At 42.8% G+C, this 16853-nt stretch overlaps 1 protein-coding gene across 3 annotated transcripts in view; it reads right to left on the bottom strand.

The window, feature by feature from the left end:
* anapc4 (anaphase promoting complex subunit 4) overlaps positions 1-16853 on the bottom strand; it is a 115808-nt gene that overhangs the window by 84693 nt on the left and 14262 nt on the right. For all 3 annotated transcript variants that reach the window (XM_038791465.1, XM_038791463.1, XM_038791462.1), the window contains exons 6-8: positions 7668-7694; positions 7531-7575; positions 4807-4891 (exon numbers count right to left, since the gene is read on the bottom strand). In XM_038791465.1, coding sequence (XP_038647393.1) covers positions 4807-4891; positions 7531-7575; positions 7668-7694 — 157 coding nt within the window. The remainder of the gene's footprint in view (positions 1-4806; positions 4892-7530; positions 7576-7667; positions 7695-16853) is intronic.

Raw genomic sequence — 16853 nt, 5'->3', positions numbered from 1 at the left:
GGCTGTGATGCAGCCAGATAGGATGCATTCTATGGTGCATCTGTAATAGTTGGTAAGGGTTAATTTCCTTAGTTTCCTGAGGAAATATAGGCGTCGTTGTGCTTTCTTGGTGGTAGCGTCGACGTGGGTAGACTAGGACAGATTTTTGGAGATGTGCACTCCTAGGAATTTGAAACTGCTAACGATCTCCACCTCAGCCCCGTTGATGTTGACAGGGATGTGCACAGTACTTTGCTTCCTGAAGTCAATGACCAGCTCTTTAGTTTTGCTGGCATTGATGGAGAGATGATTGTTGCTGCACCACTCCATTAGGTTCTCTATCTCCATCCTGTATTCTGACTCAACGTTATTCGAGATCCGTCCCACTATGGTCGTATCGTCAGCAAACTTGTAGATGGAGTTGGAAACAAATTTTGCCACGCAGTCCGGTGTGCACAGGGAGTAGAGTAGGGGTCTAAGTACACAGTCTTGCAGGGCCCCGGCATTGAGGACTATTGTGGAGGAGGTGTTGTTGTTCATTCTTACGATGTGGAGATGCCGGCGTTGGACTGGGGTGAGCACAGTAAGAAGTCTTACAACACCAGGTTAAAGTCCAACAGGTTTGTTTCAAACACGAGCTTTCGGAGCGCAGCTATGAGGAAGGAGCTGCGCTCCGAAAGCTCGTGTTTGAAACAAACCTGCTGGACTTCAACCTGGTGTTGTAAGACTTCTTACTTCATTCTTACTGATTGTGGTCTGTTGGTCAGAAAATCGAGGATCCAGTTGCAGAGTGGGGAGCCAAGTCCTAGGTGTTGGAGCTTTAATATGAGCTTGGCTGGGATTATGGTGTTGAAGACAGAGCTGTAGTCAATAAATAGGAGTCTGATGTAGGAGTCCTTATTGTCAAGATGGGTGAGTTATGGGCTGCTGGGGCACTCGACAGCGGATTGTTGGTTACCTGCTTGAACCGAGCATAGTATGCATTGAGTATTGGATATATTTTCCAAACTATCATTGTAGAAGTACTGGATATAATTTTCCAAACTATCAGGGGTGGTGCAATAAAGTCGGGGGAATTGCAAATGTTACACCATTGTTCAAAAAAAACTGTAAAGTTAAGCCCAGCAAAAACAGGTTAGTCAGTTTAACCTTGATCGTGTAATTTGGTTAAATGCTGTTAACTAAGGAAACCAAGCATGGATTGAAGGACAAATTGTATTAAACCAACTTACTTGAGTTTTCTGATGAGGTTGCAGAGAAGGTTAATGAGGAAATGCATCTGGTGCACAAGGAATTCCAAAAGTTGTTTGGGAAAGTGCACATTACAAACTTGGGAGCAAGGTTACCGCTCATAGAATAAATTGGACAGTAGCAACATCGATATAGTGATAGCAAAAAAAAAAGCAGCGGTGAACAGGTTAGAATTGGGGGAAGGTTTATAACGGAGTTCCCCAGGGATTGCTGTTTAGATCCCTGCTCTTCCTGACATACATTAGCGACACAGACTTTGATGCACAGGCACAATTTAAAAAGTTGCAGATAATACGAAACTTGGAAGTATTGTGAACCATAAGTAGGTTAGTGTAGACTTCAAAAGGACATAAAGTTTGGTGAAATAGGTAGACAAGTCCATGCTGTAAAATTCGATGACTCTAACGATGACAAGTGGCAAATGAAATTTAATGCAGAGAAGTGAATCATTTTGGTAGGAAAAACATGGAGAACATCCAATAAAAGTTATAATTCTAAAGTGGGGGCAGAAACAGAGGACGCTAGGTGCATATGTGCTTAATGCATTAAAGGTGGCGAGATGGGTCGAATGGGAAAGACTATTTCGGCCTTAATTAGAGTATTGTGTCCAGCTCTTGGCACAACAGTGGAAGGATGTGAAGACATTAGAAAGGGTGCAGAAGAGATTCAGGAGAATCCTAGCATGAGGAAATTCAGTTTGGTAGATAAACTGGAGAAGTATCGGCTGTTTTCCTTGGAGATGAGAATGTTGAGAGGATATTTGATCGAGGTATTCAAAATCATGAGCGATCTGGACAGTAGATAGGGAGAAATTTATACAATTGGTGTAAGTATTGAGAACCAGTGGGCACAGATTTAAGGTAATTGGCAAAAGAAGCAATGGTGACATGAAGAAAACCTTCTCCATGCAGAGTGGTTAGGATCTGAAATGCACTGCCTGAAAATGTGGTGAAGCCAGATTAATTGAGACTTTCAAAAGGGAATTGGATCATTATCTCAAAAAAATTGAAACACTTTGAAAGAAACTAGCTATTTCTTTTAGTTTAAAGAGGGTTAATTAATAAGTTGAATTAATAATTGACTTAAAAAGCTCAATCAGAAACCATTTAAAATGGATTCCATCATGAGTGTGCAAAATGGATATGGCTTGCCTTTGCAAAATGGATATCTGTTTGCAAGAAACAGCTTGCAACGAGTACAATATTTCTAATGAAGGTCAGGTTGACATGAGAGTTCATATGAGCCTTCCACTGTTCGAAAAGAAGGAATCATAAGACAAAGTGCATACGAGTGCAATGATAAGAACAGATTTTGCATATCAACACACACTAAAGACATGACAGATAATTCCAAGTTAGTGTTGCATATTGAAGATTGACAACCCAATCATCGAACCAAATGTATTGAAGACCCATCCAGACCAATCAGCATGTTACAGGGGCAGGAATAGATTGACTTCGACTGATAACAAATTCCTTAAAGGTAATAGTTTTAGGCTATTATTTCCATTCTAGAATCATCCTATACTGTTTGCCTGAGAAACTATCTACTGTCTTTGTTTCATATTTTCCATCTCTACTTCTAACCTACGCAGATATTTTGCTTCATGCAAAGAAACGGTTACTGCTATTGTATTTTGAATTCAAGTCATTCTGTATGTTACTAAGGATAATCTAATTCTCAAAACAGTCTTTTGCAGGCAAGGGCTGAACGGAGAACCTTGTAAATTCTGCAGCAAGAATTTCTGTTATAATCGATCAATAGATACCAAATAAAATTACTTTGCACCGAAAAGTAGTCAAAGATTCTGCATTGTTAGTTGCATGGTGGGGCGTCACAAAATATATGCAATAACAGAAAGTACAGATCTTACACACTACTAGGAAAAGACAGGGAAGTAGCACTGGGTCAATTGCTCATTTGGAGGACCAGCATTGACATGACAGGCTGAATAGTCTCTCATGATTCAAGTTTCAAGTACTGCTATACCTCTTTACCTTTTACTGTACTTTTATAAGTGTGGAGTCTCAGTCAGAAAGAATTTAATTATTGTTGGAGATTATTTTCAATTTAAACTTAAAACCTCCCATTATTTCTCACTTTCCAATTCCTATCTTTCTTTCCTTCTCTTTATTTTGCTTTCTGTATGTGACTATACATTTAATTAAATATTCTAATTTATACTTCCTATTTTGGACTCTGTGTTCTCCGTGCAAATTATTCAATCTAATTAATTCAAGAGACACCCAGCCATTTTCCTATACATACCATAATAACCATAAATTAATAATAATAATCTTTATTAGTGTCACAAGAGGCTTACATTAACACTGCAATGAAGTTACTGTGAAAATCCCCTAGTCGCCACATTCTGGCTCCAGTTCGGGTGCACTGAGGGAGCATTCAGAATGTCCAATTCACCTAATCTTTCGGGACTTGTGGGAGGAAATCGGAGCACCCGGAGGAAACCCACGCAAACACGGGGAGAACGGGCAGACTCCACACAGACAATGAGCCAAGCCTGGAATTGAATGCGAGTCCCTGGTGCTGTGAAGCAACAGTGCTAACCACTGTGCTACTGGCAGCTGTAAGCATAATGAACAGCAACGGCTGGGCCTTTGCTACTGAACATAAAACCTTGCAGGTTATTGTTTTGATTGTTTCTCTAGTGAATCCCTCTCAGGCCCATTCAGGTTGTTGTGATTTAGTTTGTATGCATCAGTAATTGGCTAAGGACAGGTGTAGTGCGATCACCTCAGAGTATAAACACACCTCTCTCTGATGCCTCCTAAATCCTTCCCTCAATCCAGTAAACAGGGAGCTACACTGTCTCATGTTGAGAACTGGGTTGCAGCAACTTGAAATACAGCTTGTAACAAGTCACAGGTGAAAGTGGCAAATGCAAAATTATTATTGAGGAATACCTAAAAGTAATGGGTCTGACACTGCACAAAAATAGGGATGGACATGCAGCCAACTGGCATGACCAAGATTAATCTTTTTTCATAGAATCCCTATTGTGCAGAAGGAGGCCATTGGCCCAACGAGTCTGCACTGACCCTCTGAAAAAGCACCCTACCTACACTCACTCCCCCACACTATCCCTACAACCCCTAAACTCACCGTTGCACACCATGGGCAATTTAGCATGGTCAATCCACCTAACCTGCATATATTTGGACTGTGGGAGGAAACTGGGGCACTTGGAGGAAACCCACTTAGACATGTGGAGAACATGCAATCTCCACACAGTCTCACAAGGGCGGAACTGAACCTGGATCCCTGGCGCTGTGAGGCAGCAGAGCTAAATACTGTGCCACTCCATGCAGAGGCATTAGGCCAATCATCTGGGCTGGAGGCTTTCTGGCTGCTTAAAAGACCTGGCCAAAAGGCATGATCAAGCTTGTAACAACAGAAGACATTCCTCCTACAATTCCAAGCACTAAGGCCCGTAAAACGAACCTTGGGGCCATGGACATAACCTGAACATACAAATTTGGTCCAGTGATAAGAAGTGCAAAGAAACACAACTCTACAATTTTCATAATAAATCTATGCAAAAACCATTCCACATACCTGTGCTACTGTTGCAATTTTGTACATTCCATATGCATATAGTTCAATGAATCCAGAATCTCCTCCAACAACAAGGGTATTTAGCCTGGTAGGACACGGACAGAAAATTTTAATTTGAAAGTTGCCATTCATCATCTTCAATACCACATATACTTCCGGAAAAGACAATTTTTTTTTACAACAAATTTATGGGAATAAGTAACATTTGAGGGGTTGAAATCCATGCATGTTGAGGGAGAACTGTTAACTCAAAACGTGAATAATATTTACCAATTAATCTTAGGAATGGGTTAAGAGACTATCCAATTACATGTCAAATTGATATCAAGTATCCAATAATTGACACTGATTATGTAAAGGGGTTGCAGGTGGCAATTGAGGTGTGTGGTGATAAGAGTTTTGTATAGAGCAGGCATTTTCAAAGTCGGGGTCGTGACCTGCGGGTGGGTCGCAGGCGGGCATTGGGAGGGTCGCGGAGCCGTCTGTCGCAGCGATCCCCATTGCGCAAATCCGCACACAACAGTCGGCTTTCAACAACACCGGCTGTGAGCGGCCTTCAAAAAGGCCACGACCATGTAACAAAAAAAATGTGGCCGCACTGCGCATGCGTGCCCACTCATCGGTGCACAGACATTGGGCAGCACGGTAGCATAGTGGTTAGCACAATTGCTTCACAGCTCCAGGGTTCCAGGTACGATTCCCAGCTTGGGTCACTGTCTGTGCGGATTCTGCATATTCTCCCCATGTGCGCGTGGGTTTCCTCCGGGTGCTCCGGTTTCCTCCCACAGTCCAAAGATGTGCAGGTTAGGTGGATTGGCCACGCTAAATTGTCCTTAGTGTCCAAAACTGCCCTTAGTGTTTGGTGGGGTTACTGGGATGTGGGGATAGGGTGGCGGTGTGGGCTTCGGTAGGGTGCTCTTTCCAAGAGCTGGTGCAGACTCGATGGGCCAAATGGCCTCCTTCTGCACTGTAAATTCTATGATTCTAATGCACAGTGCACAATTAACGGTAGGCTAGCATGCGCGCGGGCGCATTTTTAAAATATGGTCGCAGACTTTTTGAAGGCCACTCGCAGCCGGCATTGTTAAAATCCGGCTGCTGAGGCTGTTACGCGCGAATCTGCGCAATCGGGAGTGCCGCGACGGATGGCTCCGCGACCCTCCCAACACCCGCCCGCAACCCACCCGCGAGTCGCGACCCCGACTTTGAAAATGCCTGGGCTAAGCAGCGGAGCCGTAGCCTAGATTTTATTCTTGGGTGCAATGAGAACAAAACCACAATTAATCACCAAATTCCATTTCACGCTTTCATTGTTTGATGTCATAGAATGTGGGCTTCCCAGGAACATCTCTTCATTGCAACACGTGGGGAAAAAAACAGCAAAAGAAAACGTGAAGAAAATGTATATCACCGAAAGAAGTTGGTAGATATGACATAGTATCAAGAAATTAAAATTGCTGGTAGTAAGAGTATTTATTATAGTATCGACTGGCTTAGAAGATGTGATTGGCAGAAACGTAGTTTCTGACCTGTCAACAATGTTGGTAGCATCTGTTGTTTATGTTAGCGTCCCACCTCTGAATGGATTAATAACTGACAGTATTTCTCAACTTAACAGCTTTTAGGCGTCATATAGACCGTGGTACCAGAGGTTATTGTGATTAATGTGTAAATAATCTAATAGTATTAACAGTATAAATATATCAGGAAATTATTACCAGTAATAACTTTCACCCCAAATTTTACCCCAAAAAACATGAAAAATACATTATTCTACTAGCCCTCAAAAACCAAGGTCAACTTATAGAAGAGATATGTGCAAATTTAAGGATCTTTTGGTCAAAGGTCAGGGGTCCATTTTTACATGAGATTGACTATTACTTGAGTACATAGGATGTCCAAGAAATTAACATCACAACAGTTCACTTGAAAAGCACTCTTGACACTGGATTCAATACCCATACTTTCCCCATCATTAACAGTAGACAATTTTTCCAGGAGTGTGCTGGGTGAAGTAGCCAAATGGTTATCATACAGAACTAGCAACCTCGGTGTCCTGAGTTCAAAAAACTCCAGTGGCAAATAGTGAACACTGAATTCACTAAAATTTAGCAAATATTGGGCTTGCATCAGAGAATGACCATGAACTTGTCATAAAATGCAACCCCTAACTAGTCTAGCCTGCATGAGATCTAGTTCCAAATGATGTAATTAATTCTTCAAGCCTGTAGACCAACTTGCAAGCATCATCTGCATTGCAAGGACAAATAAAATTTACACAATCTAAATAAATAAATAAAGTCACCATAGTCCCAGATAACCATAGGCTGCTTGCCCCTTTGATGGGGAGAGCTGACTGGTGGTGATTTAACCTGAGGATGACTACACTCAGGGGAAAGGAGAGGGCGAGAAGGCAGGCTTTCATGAATAACATCAGCCCAATATTTGCCAAATTTTAATGAATTCAATTTTCACAATTTGACATTGTGAAATATTTTGACTTGCATCATCTGGGTTGCAGTTCATATGCTGTAGTTATACCCATAATATAAGCAATGCCAATTTAAATTATAAAGGAAATGCATAGCTTTAGAATAATTGCTGAGATTGAAATTTTCTTCTTGCTATTAAATAAAATACAATAGCAGTTTGGTTATATCCTTTTCAGCAACCAAACTACACATATTATTACATCATTTCATTTTTAGAATGGAGAAAAAATACCTTTTGTCACCTAACAGCTTTGTGACTTCATCTGATTTTTCTTCACTAAAAAGAGAGAAGATGAATGTTAGTGGCTCGGGAAACAAAGTCATTTCTAAGAACTATGGATTTCAAAAACATACTACATATGGACATACCTGAAAATCTTTGCCGGGGTATTGTAACTGATAAGGAAAAGGAAAAACAAATACACATCATTAGAAGTAGATACTTAAAAGACTGAGTACACTATTGCCAATTCTTAAGATAATTTTACAATTATAAAAGCTATTTAAGTATTTTTTTTTAAATGTCTTTAATTTTTCTTTTTCTTTTATAAATTTAGAATACCCAATTTCTTTTTCCAAATAAGGGGTAATTTAGCATGGCCAATTCACCTACCATGCACATCTTTTTGGGTTGTAGGGGTGAGGCCCACCCAGAATGGGGAGAATGTGCAAGCTCCACACAGACAGTGACGCAGGGTCGAACCCGGGTCCTCGGTGTTGTGATGCAGCAGTGCTAACCACTGTACCACCGTGCTGCCCCAAAGCTATTTAAGTAACTATGAAAATACGAGGTAGCGATGAAATTAAAGGATAATCTGCAACCAAAATTTAGATTAGGAAGCTCCTTCCCCACTCAACTCAGTGATATTTTTATACCACAGACTAACTTTAAAAACAATTCTTATGGTTATGTTTTCGCCAGCTAGTGTAACTAATACATTCCAAAAAAGAATGGATGGATTTCAACAAACCTTGGTGCACAGGTAGGGTATGGCCCAAGGAACAACAGATTAGTGTCACAATCCCCGTGGGGGATCAGTAAACCAAGATATCCAAATTCACTGAATGACCCCCCAATTGAAGAAATTAATAAATTCCATTTTTTGTAATTTTTATGTGTGAAGTACCAGGTATTACAAGATCCCCTCCACAAAAGGTACATTTTATTTTAAACAGCATCTTATGCTGCTACAAGCTTATACATTACTCCCCATCAAATGAGGCACAGTTCAAAAAATGCTGTTCTTTATTCATGCAGACTGGTCAGGGATCCTATCCAACAATAGCTTTAACTACTGAGCTTCACAGTACGATATTTATGAGAAAGGCACACTTCGAAGAACCCTCTCTCCTTTGGGTCATGACAATTGTTAAGATGTAGTTTTCCAGTTCCTTTCCAACAGATGACACAATAACACTCCAGTTTAGTTTAGCCACTTCTGGGAAAGCACCAGCTCTTTATCTTCAACCATTCGGTTTTTTAGATTTTCAATCTTTTTAGTCAGTTGGCATTGTCACCTTTTCAAACAGTGAAGTGGGTGTCACTGGCTGGGCCAGCATTTATTGCCCATCCCTAACTGCCCTTGAGGGGGCAGTAAAGAGTCAACCACATTGCTGCAGGTCTGAAGTCACATGTAGGCCAGACCAGGTAAGGATGGCAGATTTCCTTCCCTAAAGGACATTAGTAAACCAGATGGGGTTTTATGACAATTGGCTATGGTATCATCGTCACGATTAGACTTTGAATTCAAATTTCACCATCTGCAGTGGTGGGATTCGAACCCGGGTCCCCAAGCATTACCCTGGGTTTCTGGTTTACTAGTCCAGTGACAATATCACTATGCCACCGCCTCCCTTTGACCACAGTAAAGGCAGTTTTCTCTTACCGTAGGACAGTTATAAAAAGAGTAACAATTTTTAAAGCAGAGCAGTCATGTCTGAGGACAAGGAAGATGAAACACGACAGATGAATCAACATTTTGCAGACATCTAGCCAGAGTTGGCAGGGGTTCTAAACGGAGCGTAAATCTGTACCAAGAAGCAAGTACTCCTCTATGCCCCATGCTGATTTTAAGATGATGTGTAGATGCCAGCGTTGGACTGGGGTGAGCACAGTAAGAAGTCTTACAACACCAGGTTAAAGTCCAACAGGTTTGTTTCAAACACGAGCTTTCGGAGCACTGCTCCTTCCTAAGGTGAAGAAGGAGCAGTGCTCCGAAAGCTCGTGTTTGAAACAAACCTGTTGGGCTTTAACCTGGTGTTGTAAGATTTTAAGATGGACTGAGAGCTGTATGTTTCTTTTCTTGTTGTTTACCATAAGACCATAAGACATAGGAGTGGAAGTAAGGCCATTCGGCCCATCGAGTCCACTCCACCATTCAATCATGGTTGATTTCAACTCCATTTACCCGCTCTCTCCCCATAGCCCTTAATTCCTCGAGAAATCAAGAATTTATCAATTTCTGTCTTAAAGACACTCAATGTCCCGGCCTCCACCGCCCTCTGTGGCAATGAATTCCACAGACCTACCACTCTCTGGCTGAAGAAATTTCTCCTCATCTCTGTTCTAAAGTGACTCCCTTTTATTCTAAGGCTGTGCCCCCGCGTCCTAGTCTCCCCTGCTAATGGAAACAACTTCCCTACGTCCATCCTATCCAAGCCATTCATTATCTTGTACGTTTCTACTAGATCTCCCCTCAACCTCCTAAACTCCAATGAATATAATCCCACGATCCTCAGACGTTCATCGTATGTTAGGCCTACCATTCCTGGGATCATCCGTGTGAATCTCCGCTGGACCCGCTCCAGTGCCAGTATGTCCTTCCTGAGGTATGGGGCCCAAAATTGCTCACAGTATTCTAAATGGGGCCTAACTAGTGCTTTATAAAGCCTCAGAAGTACACCCCTGCTTTTATATTCCGAGCCTCTTGAGATAAATGACAACATTACATTTGCTTTCTTAATTACGGACTCAACCTGCAAGTTTACCTTTAGAGAATCCTGGACTAGGACTCCCAAGTCCCTTTGCACTTTAGCATTATGAATTTTGTCACCGTTTAGAAAATAGTCCATGCCTCTATTCTTTTTTCCAAAGTGCAAGACCTCGCACTTGCCCACGTTGAATTTCATCAGCCACTTCTTGGACCATTCTCCTAAACTGTCTAAATCTTTCTGCAGCCTCCCCACATCCTCAATACTACCTGCCCCTCCACCTATCTTTGTATCATCGGCAAACTTGGCCAGAATGCCCCCAGTCCCGTCATCTAGATCGTTAATATATAAAGAGAACAGCTGTGGCCCCAACACTGAACCCTGCGGGACACCACTTGTCACCGGTTGCCATTCCGAAAAAGAACCTTTTATCCCAACTCTCTGCCTTCTGTCTGACAGCCAATCGTCAATCCATGTTAGTACCTTGCCTTGAATACCATGGGCCCTTATTTTACTGGGAAATTGAGTAGGAATCTTTAAGGGATACATTTAGAATTTAGAACAGTACAGCACAGAACAGGCCCTTCGGCCCTCGATGTTGTGCCGAGCAATGATCACCCTACTCAAACTCACGTATCCACCCTATACCCGTAACCCAACAACTCCCCCTTAACCTTACTTTTTAGGACACTACGGGCAATTTAGCATGGCCAATCCACCTAACCCGCACATCTTTGGACTGTGGGAGGAAACCGGAGCACCCGGAGGAAACCCACGCACACACGGGGAGGACGTGCAGACTCCGCACAGACAGTGACCCAGCCGGGAACCGAACCTGGGACCCTGGAGCTGTGAAGCATTGATGCTAACCACTATGCTACCGTGCTGCCCCAAATGTAACCTGTTCTTTTTGGGTGTGAAGGTAAAGAGGTTAATATTGCATTCATAATAAAATTTTGTTTTATATAAAAATTCCAAATCCTATTTCTTTATGCAATCACCCCTGGGGTGGATCATTCTTTCCACAGTCTTATTAAAGAAACTAGGACTACTGGAAGACCTACTGGACGCAAGTATCCTAGAGAAAGGGAACTGTAGTGACATGTATGACCGACTGGTAGATAGGGACGACACCGTACTGGACGCAACAAGAAGGAAATGGGAGGACGACCTGGGGATGGAGATAGGGTGGGGACTCTGGAGCGAAGCATTGCATAGGGTCAACTCCACCTCCACGTGCGCAAGGCTCAGCCTGACGCAACTAAAAGTGGTACATAGAGCCCACTTAACGAGAAACCGTATGAGTAGGTTCTTCCCGGAGGTGGAGGACAAATGTGAGCGGTGCCAAAGAGGCCCGGCCAACCACGCCCACATGTTCTGGTCTTGCCCCAGATTTGTGGAGTACTGGACAGCCTTCTTCGAGGCTATGTCCAAAGTGGTGGGGGTGAGGGTGGAGCCATGCCCGATAGTGGCGGTCTTCAGGGTTTCAGACCAGCCAGATCTATTCCTGGGGAGGAGGGCGGACGCCCTTGCCTTTGCCTCCCTGATTGCCCGCCGTAGAATCCTGTTTGGCTGGCGGTCAGCAGCACCACCCAGAGCTGCAGACTGGCTGTCCGACCTCTCGGAATCTCTCCAAATGGAGAAAATCAAATTCGCCATCCGAGGGTCGGACGACGGCTTCCACAGAACGTGGGAGCCATTCATGCAACTGTTCCGGGGCCTGTTTGTGGCCAACGTACATGAGGAAGAATATTCGGGTGGCCAAGAACCAGGGGAAAATGGACGGGAATCGGGGGAAGGTAGCCGGGGGGAGGGGGGTGGGGGGTTACGGGCTCGGTATGGGGGTTTGATGGCAAGCCAAGGCCCAAAACCAAACTATAAATAAATGCCTATAAACATGTGCCTCGGCCATATTGGGGAATGTAAAATATGTATGCTGGCTAAAGGGGGCGGCCACAATTGTTGTTATGAAGATGCTTACCTGTAAATATTCATGTTAAATTTTTGTGTTTTCCTTTTTTTTTCTCTCTCTCTAATAATTTGTAATTTGTCATATATAAAATATGAAAGCTCAATAAAAAAACATTTATAAAAAAAATTAAAGAAACTAGGGGTGGCACGTGTGACAATAGTTAGCATTGCTGCCTACGGCGCTGAGGACCCAGATTCGAATCCCGGCCCTGGGTCACTCTGTGTGTGGAGTTTGCACATTCTCCCCGTGTTTGCGTGGGTTTCACCCCCACAACCCAAAGATGTGCAGGTTAGGTGGATTGGCCACGCTAAATTGCCCCTTAATTGGAAAAAATGAATTGGATACTCTAAATTTATTTTAAAAAATAAAATAAAATATTAGGGTTTCGGTCTAGTACCACAGCCACTGTTGGGGGCTCGTCCAGGATCTTAAATATAGCTCCTTGTTTGGCTTGGGGTTATTGACCCTAAAGACAGTGAATGTGTGTGGAACAATTGTATTATTTCAGGTGTTGAAATTTAAATAGGGAGTGACTGGAGATGACTCTTTCAGTTGCAAAAATTTTACTCGGGATGGTTTACAAAAGGGAGACAAAAGCAATACTTTTGGGTTTGGCAGTGAAGCTGCAGTTAACCTTATCTAAAGGGGCGAGGAAGGTAGAGATAACACAAGCCATAGCTCAATATTTAAATTGCCAGAGACATTAGAATAACTAAAATTCAATTACAAATAGAAGTGAAGAAAAAGGAAATAGAAGAAAAGGAAAGGGAGAGATTGGCAATGGCAGAAGCAAAGGGAAAAGGGAGAGTTTGTCACCAGGAAATGGTAAGGAGGAAGGTTGATGTAGAAATGGAAAGATTAGGAAAGGAAGAAAGGGACAAGGAAAGACGGAGAATTTGAACTTCGGAAACTGGCACTGCAAGGAAAGCATCAACTTTAAAGGTTGAGTTAAAGACAGAAGCTGAGGAAAGTCTAGAGGAAGAACTACTTCCGGGTTAAAAGCTTAGCAGGGGTATGTTTGACTATATTCAAGCATGGCCAAGATTTGATGAGAAAGATGTGGAGGCCTTTTTCACCTCTTTTGAGAAAGTAGTTAAACAATTGAATTGGCCAAAGACCATGTGGATGGTGATGGTTCAAACAAAGTTGGTAGGTATAGATAGTGTTTGAATCGCTATCAGCGTATGTATCTTGGAATTATGATGAGGTTAGCAAAAACATATTGAGTGTACTTGAACTAGTGACAGAAGCCTAGCGACAAAAGTTTAGAATCTAAAGAAAGAACCAGGTCAGACATATATGGATTTTGAAAGAATTAAACAAAATAATTTTATAGGTGGATATTAAAAATAGACCAAACATATTACACTCTTAGGGAAACAATTATTTTGGAGGAATTTAAAGATTCACGTCCCGCAGTAGTGAGAACTCATGTGGAAAAGCAAAGAGTTAAAACTGCTAGACAAGCAGCCAAAATGGCAGATTATTTTGAACTGGTTCACAAAGCAAAGTTTGATTTTCAACATCAATTTCAACCTGTGAAGGATTAAAAACTCAGAAATGAGAAATTCACAGATGGTCAATGCAAAAGTGCTTTAATTGGTAATGTTAAGGAGAGTGTACCTCAGAGTAAAAGGAAACCAATGATAATGGGAGAGATAAGAAAACATTTGTAATAAAGTTGGACATGTGAAGTCAGTGTTGGTAGCTTAAGAAAGGTACTGAGGAAGCAGATTTGGTAAAACAGGATAAACTATTAAAGTGTCAAGAAAAACCATTGACCCAATTGAAGAGGGTCAGATGGTTCTGTTCAGTGCAAGGTGAAAGGCTTCGATAAAATACGTAGCAATACTTATGATAAATATTAATTAGACACCACGGGTAACTTCCCTGCTCTTCTTCGAAATATAGTGTCAAATGGGATATTTTATGTTAATCTGAGGGAACAGATGGTTTATTGTCTCACCTGAAAGATGGCACCTCTGACAGTGCAGGGAGCCAGAGGGAGGGATCCATCTGGGATGAGAATTAAGAAGATGGGAGAAAGAATCCAATATACAGTGGAAAGATTCCTGACCAAAGAAGTAGGCATAGAAGCGAAATGCAGCTGAAGATCTCAGTTTCTTGTCAAACTTGAAATTCATTGAGGTAGGGACATAAAGGGATGAAGCTGAGGCCTTTGCTACTCTGTCCATCTGTCTCTATGCAGGATAAGCTAGCCTACAAGAGGAAAGGTCCGAGACATGTCTGAGCTGAAGGTCCTCAAGGACTTGGAAAATAGAGCCCATCTTGGCGAGGATGTTGACCATTCCTAACACGTGACTCATTGGGACCTAGTTCTAAATTAACTTTGGGTTCACAAGCTGGTGTGCATACTGCACTGTCTGATATATGCAGGTGGAGGCAGAAAAATCCAAAGAGTACAGTTGGAGGTCATGAACGACTGAGTACAAGTCAGAAGATAAGCTTCTGGACTTGGTTCTATTTCAGTGGGTGGAACTGCAAAGATAAGCGCAGGAACATGAAAAAGGGCTATCTTCTGCACTCCTCAGATTGTAATGCACCATGGAGGAGTCTGTCCGCTTTCAAAAAGAGACAATAGCCTGGGCATACCAATACACAGAGGTCAGCACAGGCAAGGTGGCAGCCACCGTGAAGACCTTGGTCCAGGATACTGGTCCTACACTGCTATGGGAGCTGCATTCCATCGCTGAATCACTTGCTGGCATCCTTCAGTATTAACACGAGAGGTTGGTGGATCTTAAACTTACTCAAGATTCCTCCTTCTCTTCAAGGAGTCAGCCAGGGACTCTTGGGCACCCATAGGGAGGAGAGTCAGTAGGTGCACAACTTGGGGCCATTCTCCCAGGTGACTCCAAGATGCGGCACCTGCATGATTCACCTCGTCCTGTGAGCCACGCAGCTACATCACCACAGGCCAACGAGGATGCTATTACCTCATTGTAGTACCCTGAAAGCAGATCGGGGTCCTCCAAATCTCCATCTTTAAGAGGACTTCCGCCAAAGTCATCACAGGCAGGACATAGTATTCAACAGGCTGCTTACACCTGCTCTGTGCATGTTGTTAGAGCGGAAGGGTTAGGAAGGTTAAGACGATGAACTTGCACAGTATGGGCACAGGCGTTAACCACTTGTACATAATGTTCACGATTGTAAATAAGCTCCCAAGAATGTCTCCTTGTCTATGTTTCCTTGTTTTGATGAGCAAAGTTTGTGTCATTCAGATGTGAAATCTTGGCTTCTGCACAAGCTGAAGGCAAGTGTCTCAATTCACGGTGTTTTCCCTGTGGTGTGTAACCTTCAGAACAAAGTGATTGTCCAACTTCACAGTCACTCAACACATCAGTGATGCCTACGCACCTCAATGTGGCTTGTCATTGCTGCCAGAATGTCATGGACAGGCGCCACAGAGGTTTGTGATTTTCTCTGAGTGCTGTCAGCAACTTTGAAGTGAGGATGGCGCCCCATCTCTTCAGCATCCGAGTCCAACGGTGTGTTCCTAAAAGGGACGTGTGATGAAGGCCACCAAAGGATGAACTGTTAAAGTATCACTATTGCATCTCTATGATATGACCCTGTTCGAAGAGCGCAAGCAAGTTGCCCTCAGCCAGATGTTTACAGATGCAATGTGAAGATCTATGGAGCTTCCTCACTGCATGTCGTCAATCACCCTCCTGGAAAAATATGATTATTAGGGCCTTTGCTGTGTCTCAATAGCATGGGCCTGATCACAAATGGATAGAACATAGAACAGTACAGCACAGAACAGGCCCTTCGGCCCTCGATGTTGTGCCGAACAATGATCACCCTACTTAAACCCACGTAACCCGTATACCCATAACCCAACAATCCCCCCCATTAACCTTACACTACGGGCAATTTAGCATGGCCAATCCACCTAACCCGCACATCTTTGGACTGTGGGAGGAAACCGGAGCACCCGGAGGAAACCCACGCACACACGGGGAGGACGTGCAGACTCCACACAGACAGTGACCCAGCCGGGAATCGAACCTGGGACCCTGGAGCTGTGAAGCATTGATGCTAACCACCATGCTACCGTGATGTCAGGAGTGTCATGGTAGCAGTTGTCACTGATCTCACCAAAAGCTGCAGACAAATATTTAGCATACTCTGTGGCACGGATTTCACCTTTCTCAATGCTAGTCATATTCTGGCGTCAAGGTGATCTCAAGGCACCCAGCAATGATGCTGCCACCAAACAGGCTGAACAACATTGAAGAATTCTCAAAAGCAGTAAGCCAGGAAGTAAAATGTACCGTATATGATTCACTTATATTTTACAGACAGGGAAATAAACTTCGGGGCATACACATGGAAATAAGTTAGAAGTGAAAAAAAGGATATGCAAGTTTTTTAAAAATTAAAAATCTGTAGAATTTTCATCATAATGTAGAGATCTGACATTCCACAAATATAAATTTAGTTTCTCAGGGCCGGAGAGTTTGTACAGCACTAGTTATCACTTAGTGCACCATTAAATTACCAATTACACCTCACTCATAGCATCATTTTATCAGGCATTTTTACAGCAATCTTAGTGTAAAGTGGGGCGTTTACGCAGTCCAAGTGATTTCTAAGGTTTGCTGTCTGCACTTTAACAGTGCACT

The sequence above is a fragment of the Scyliorhinus canicula genome, chromosome 3 (assembly GCF_902713615.1).
Source record: "Scyliorhinus canicula chromosome 3, sScyCan1.1, whole genome shotgun sequence".
Lineage (NCBI taxonomy): Eukaryota > Metazoa > Chordata > Chondrichthyes > Carcharhiniformes > Scyliorhinidae > Scyliorhinus > Scyliorhinus canicula.
This window is presented reverse-complemented; position numbering and strand designations above follow the sequence as displayed.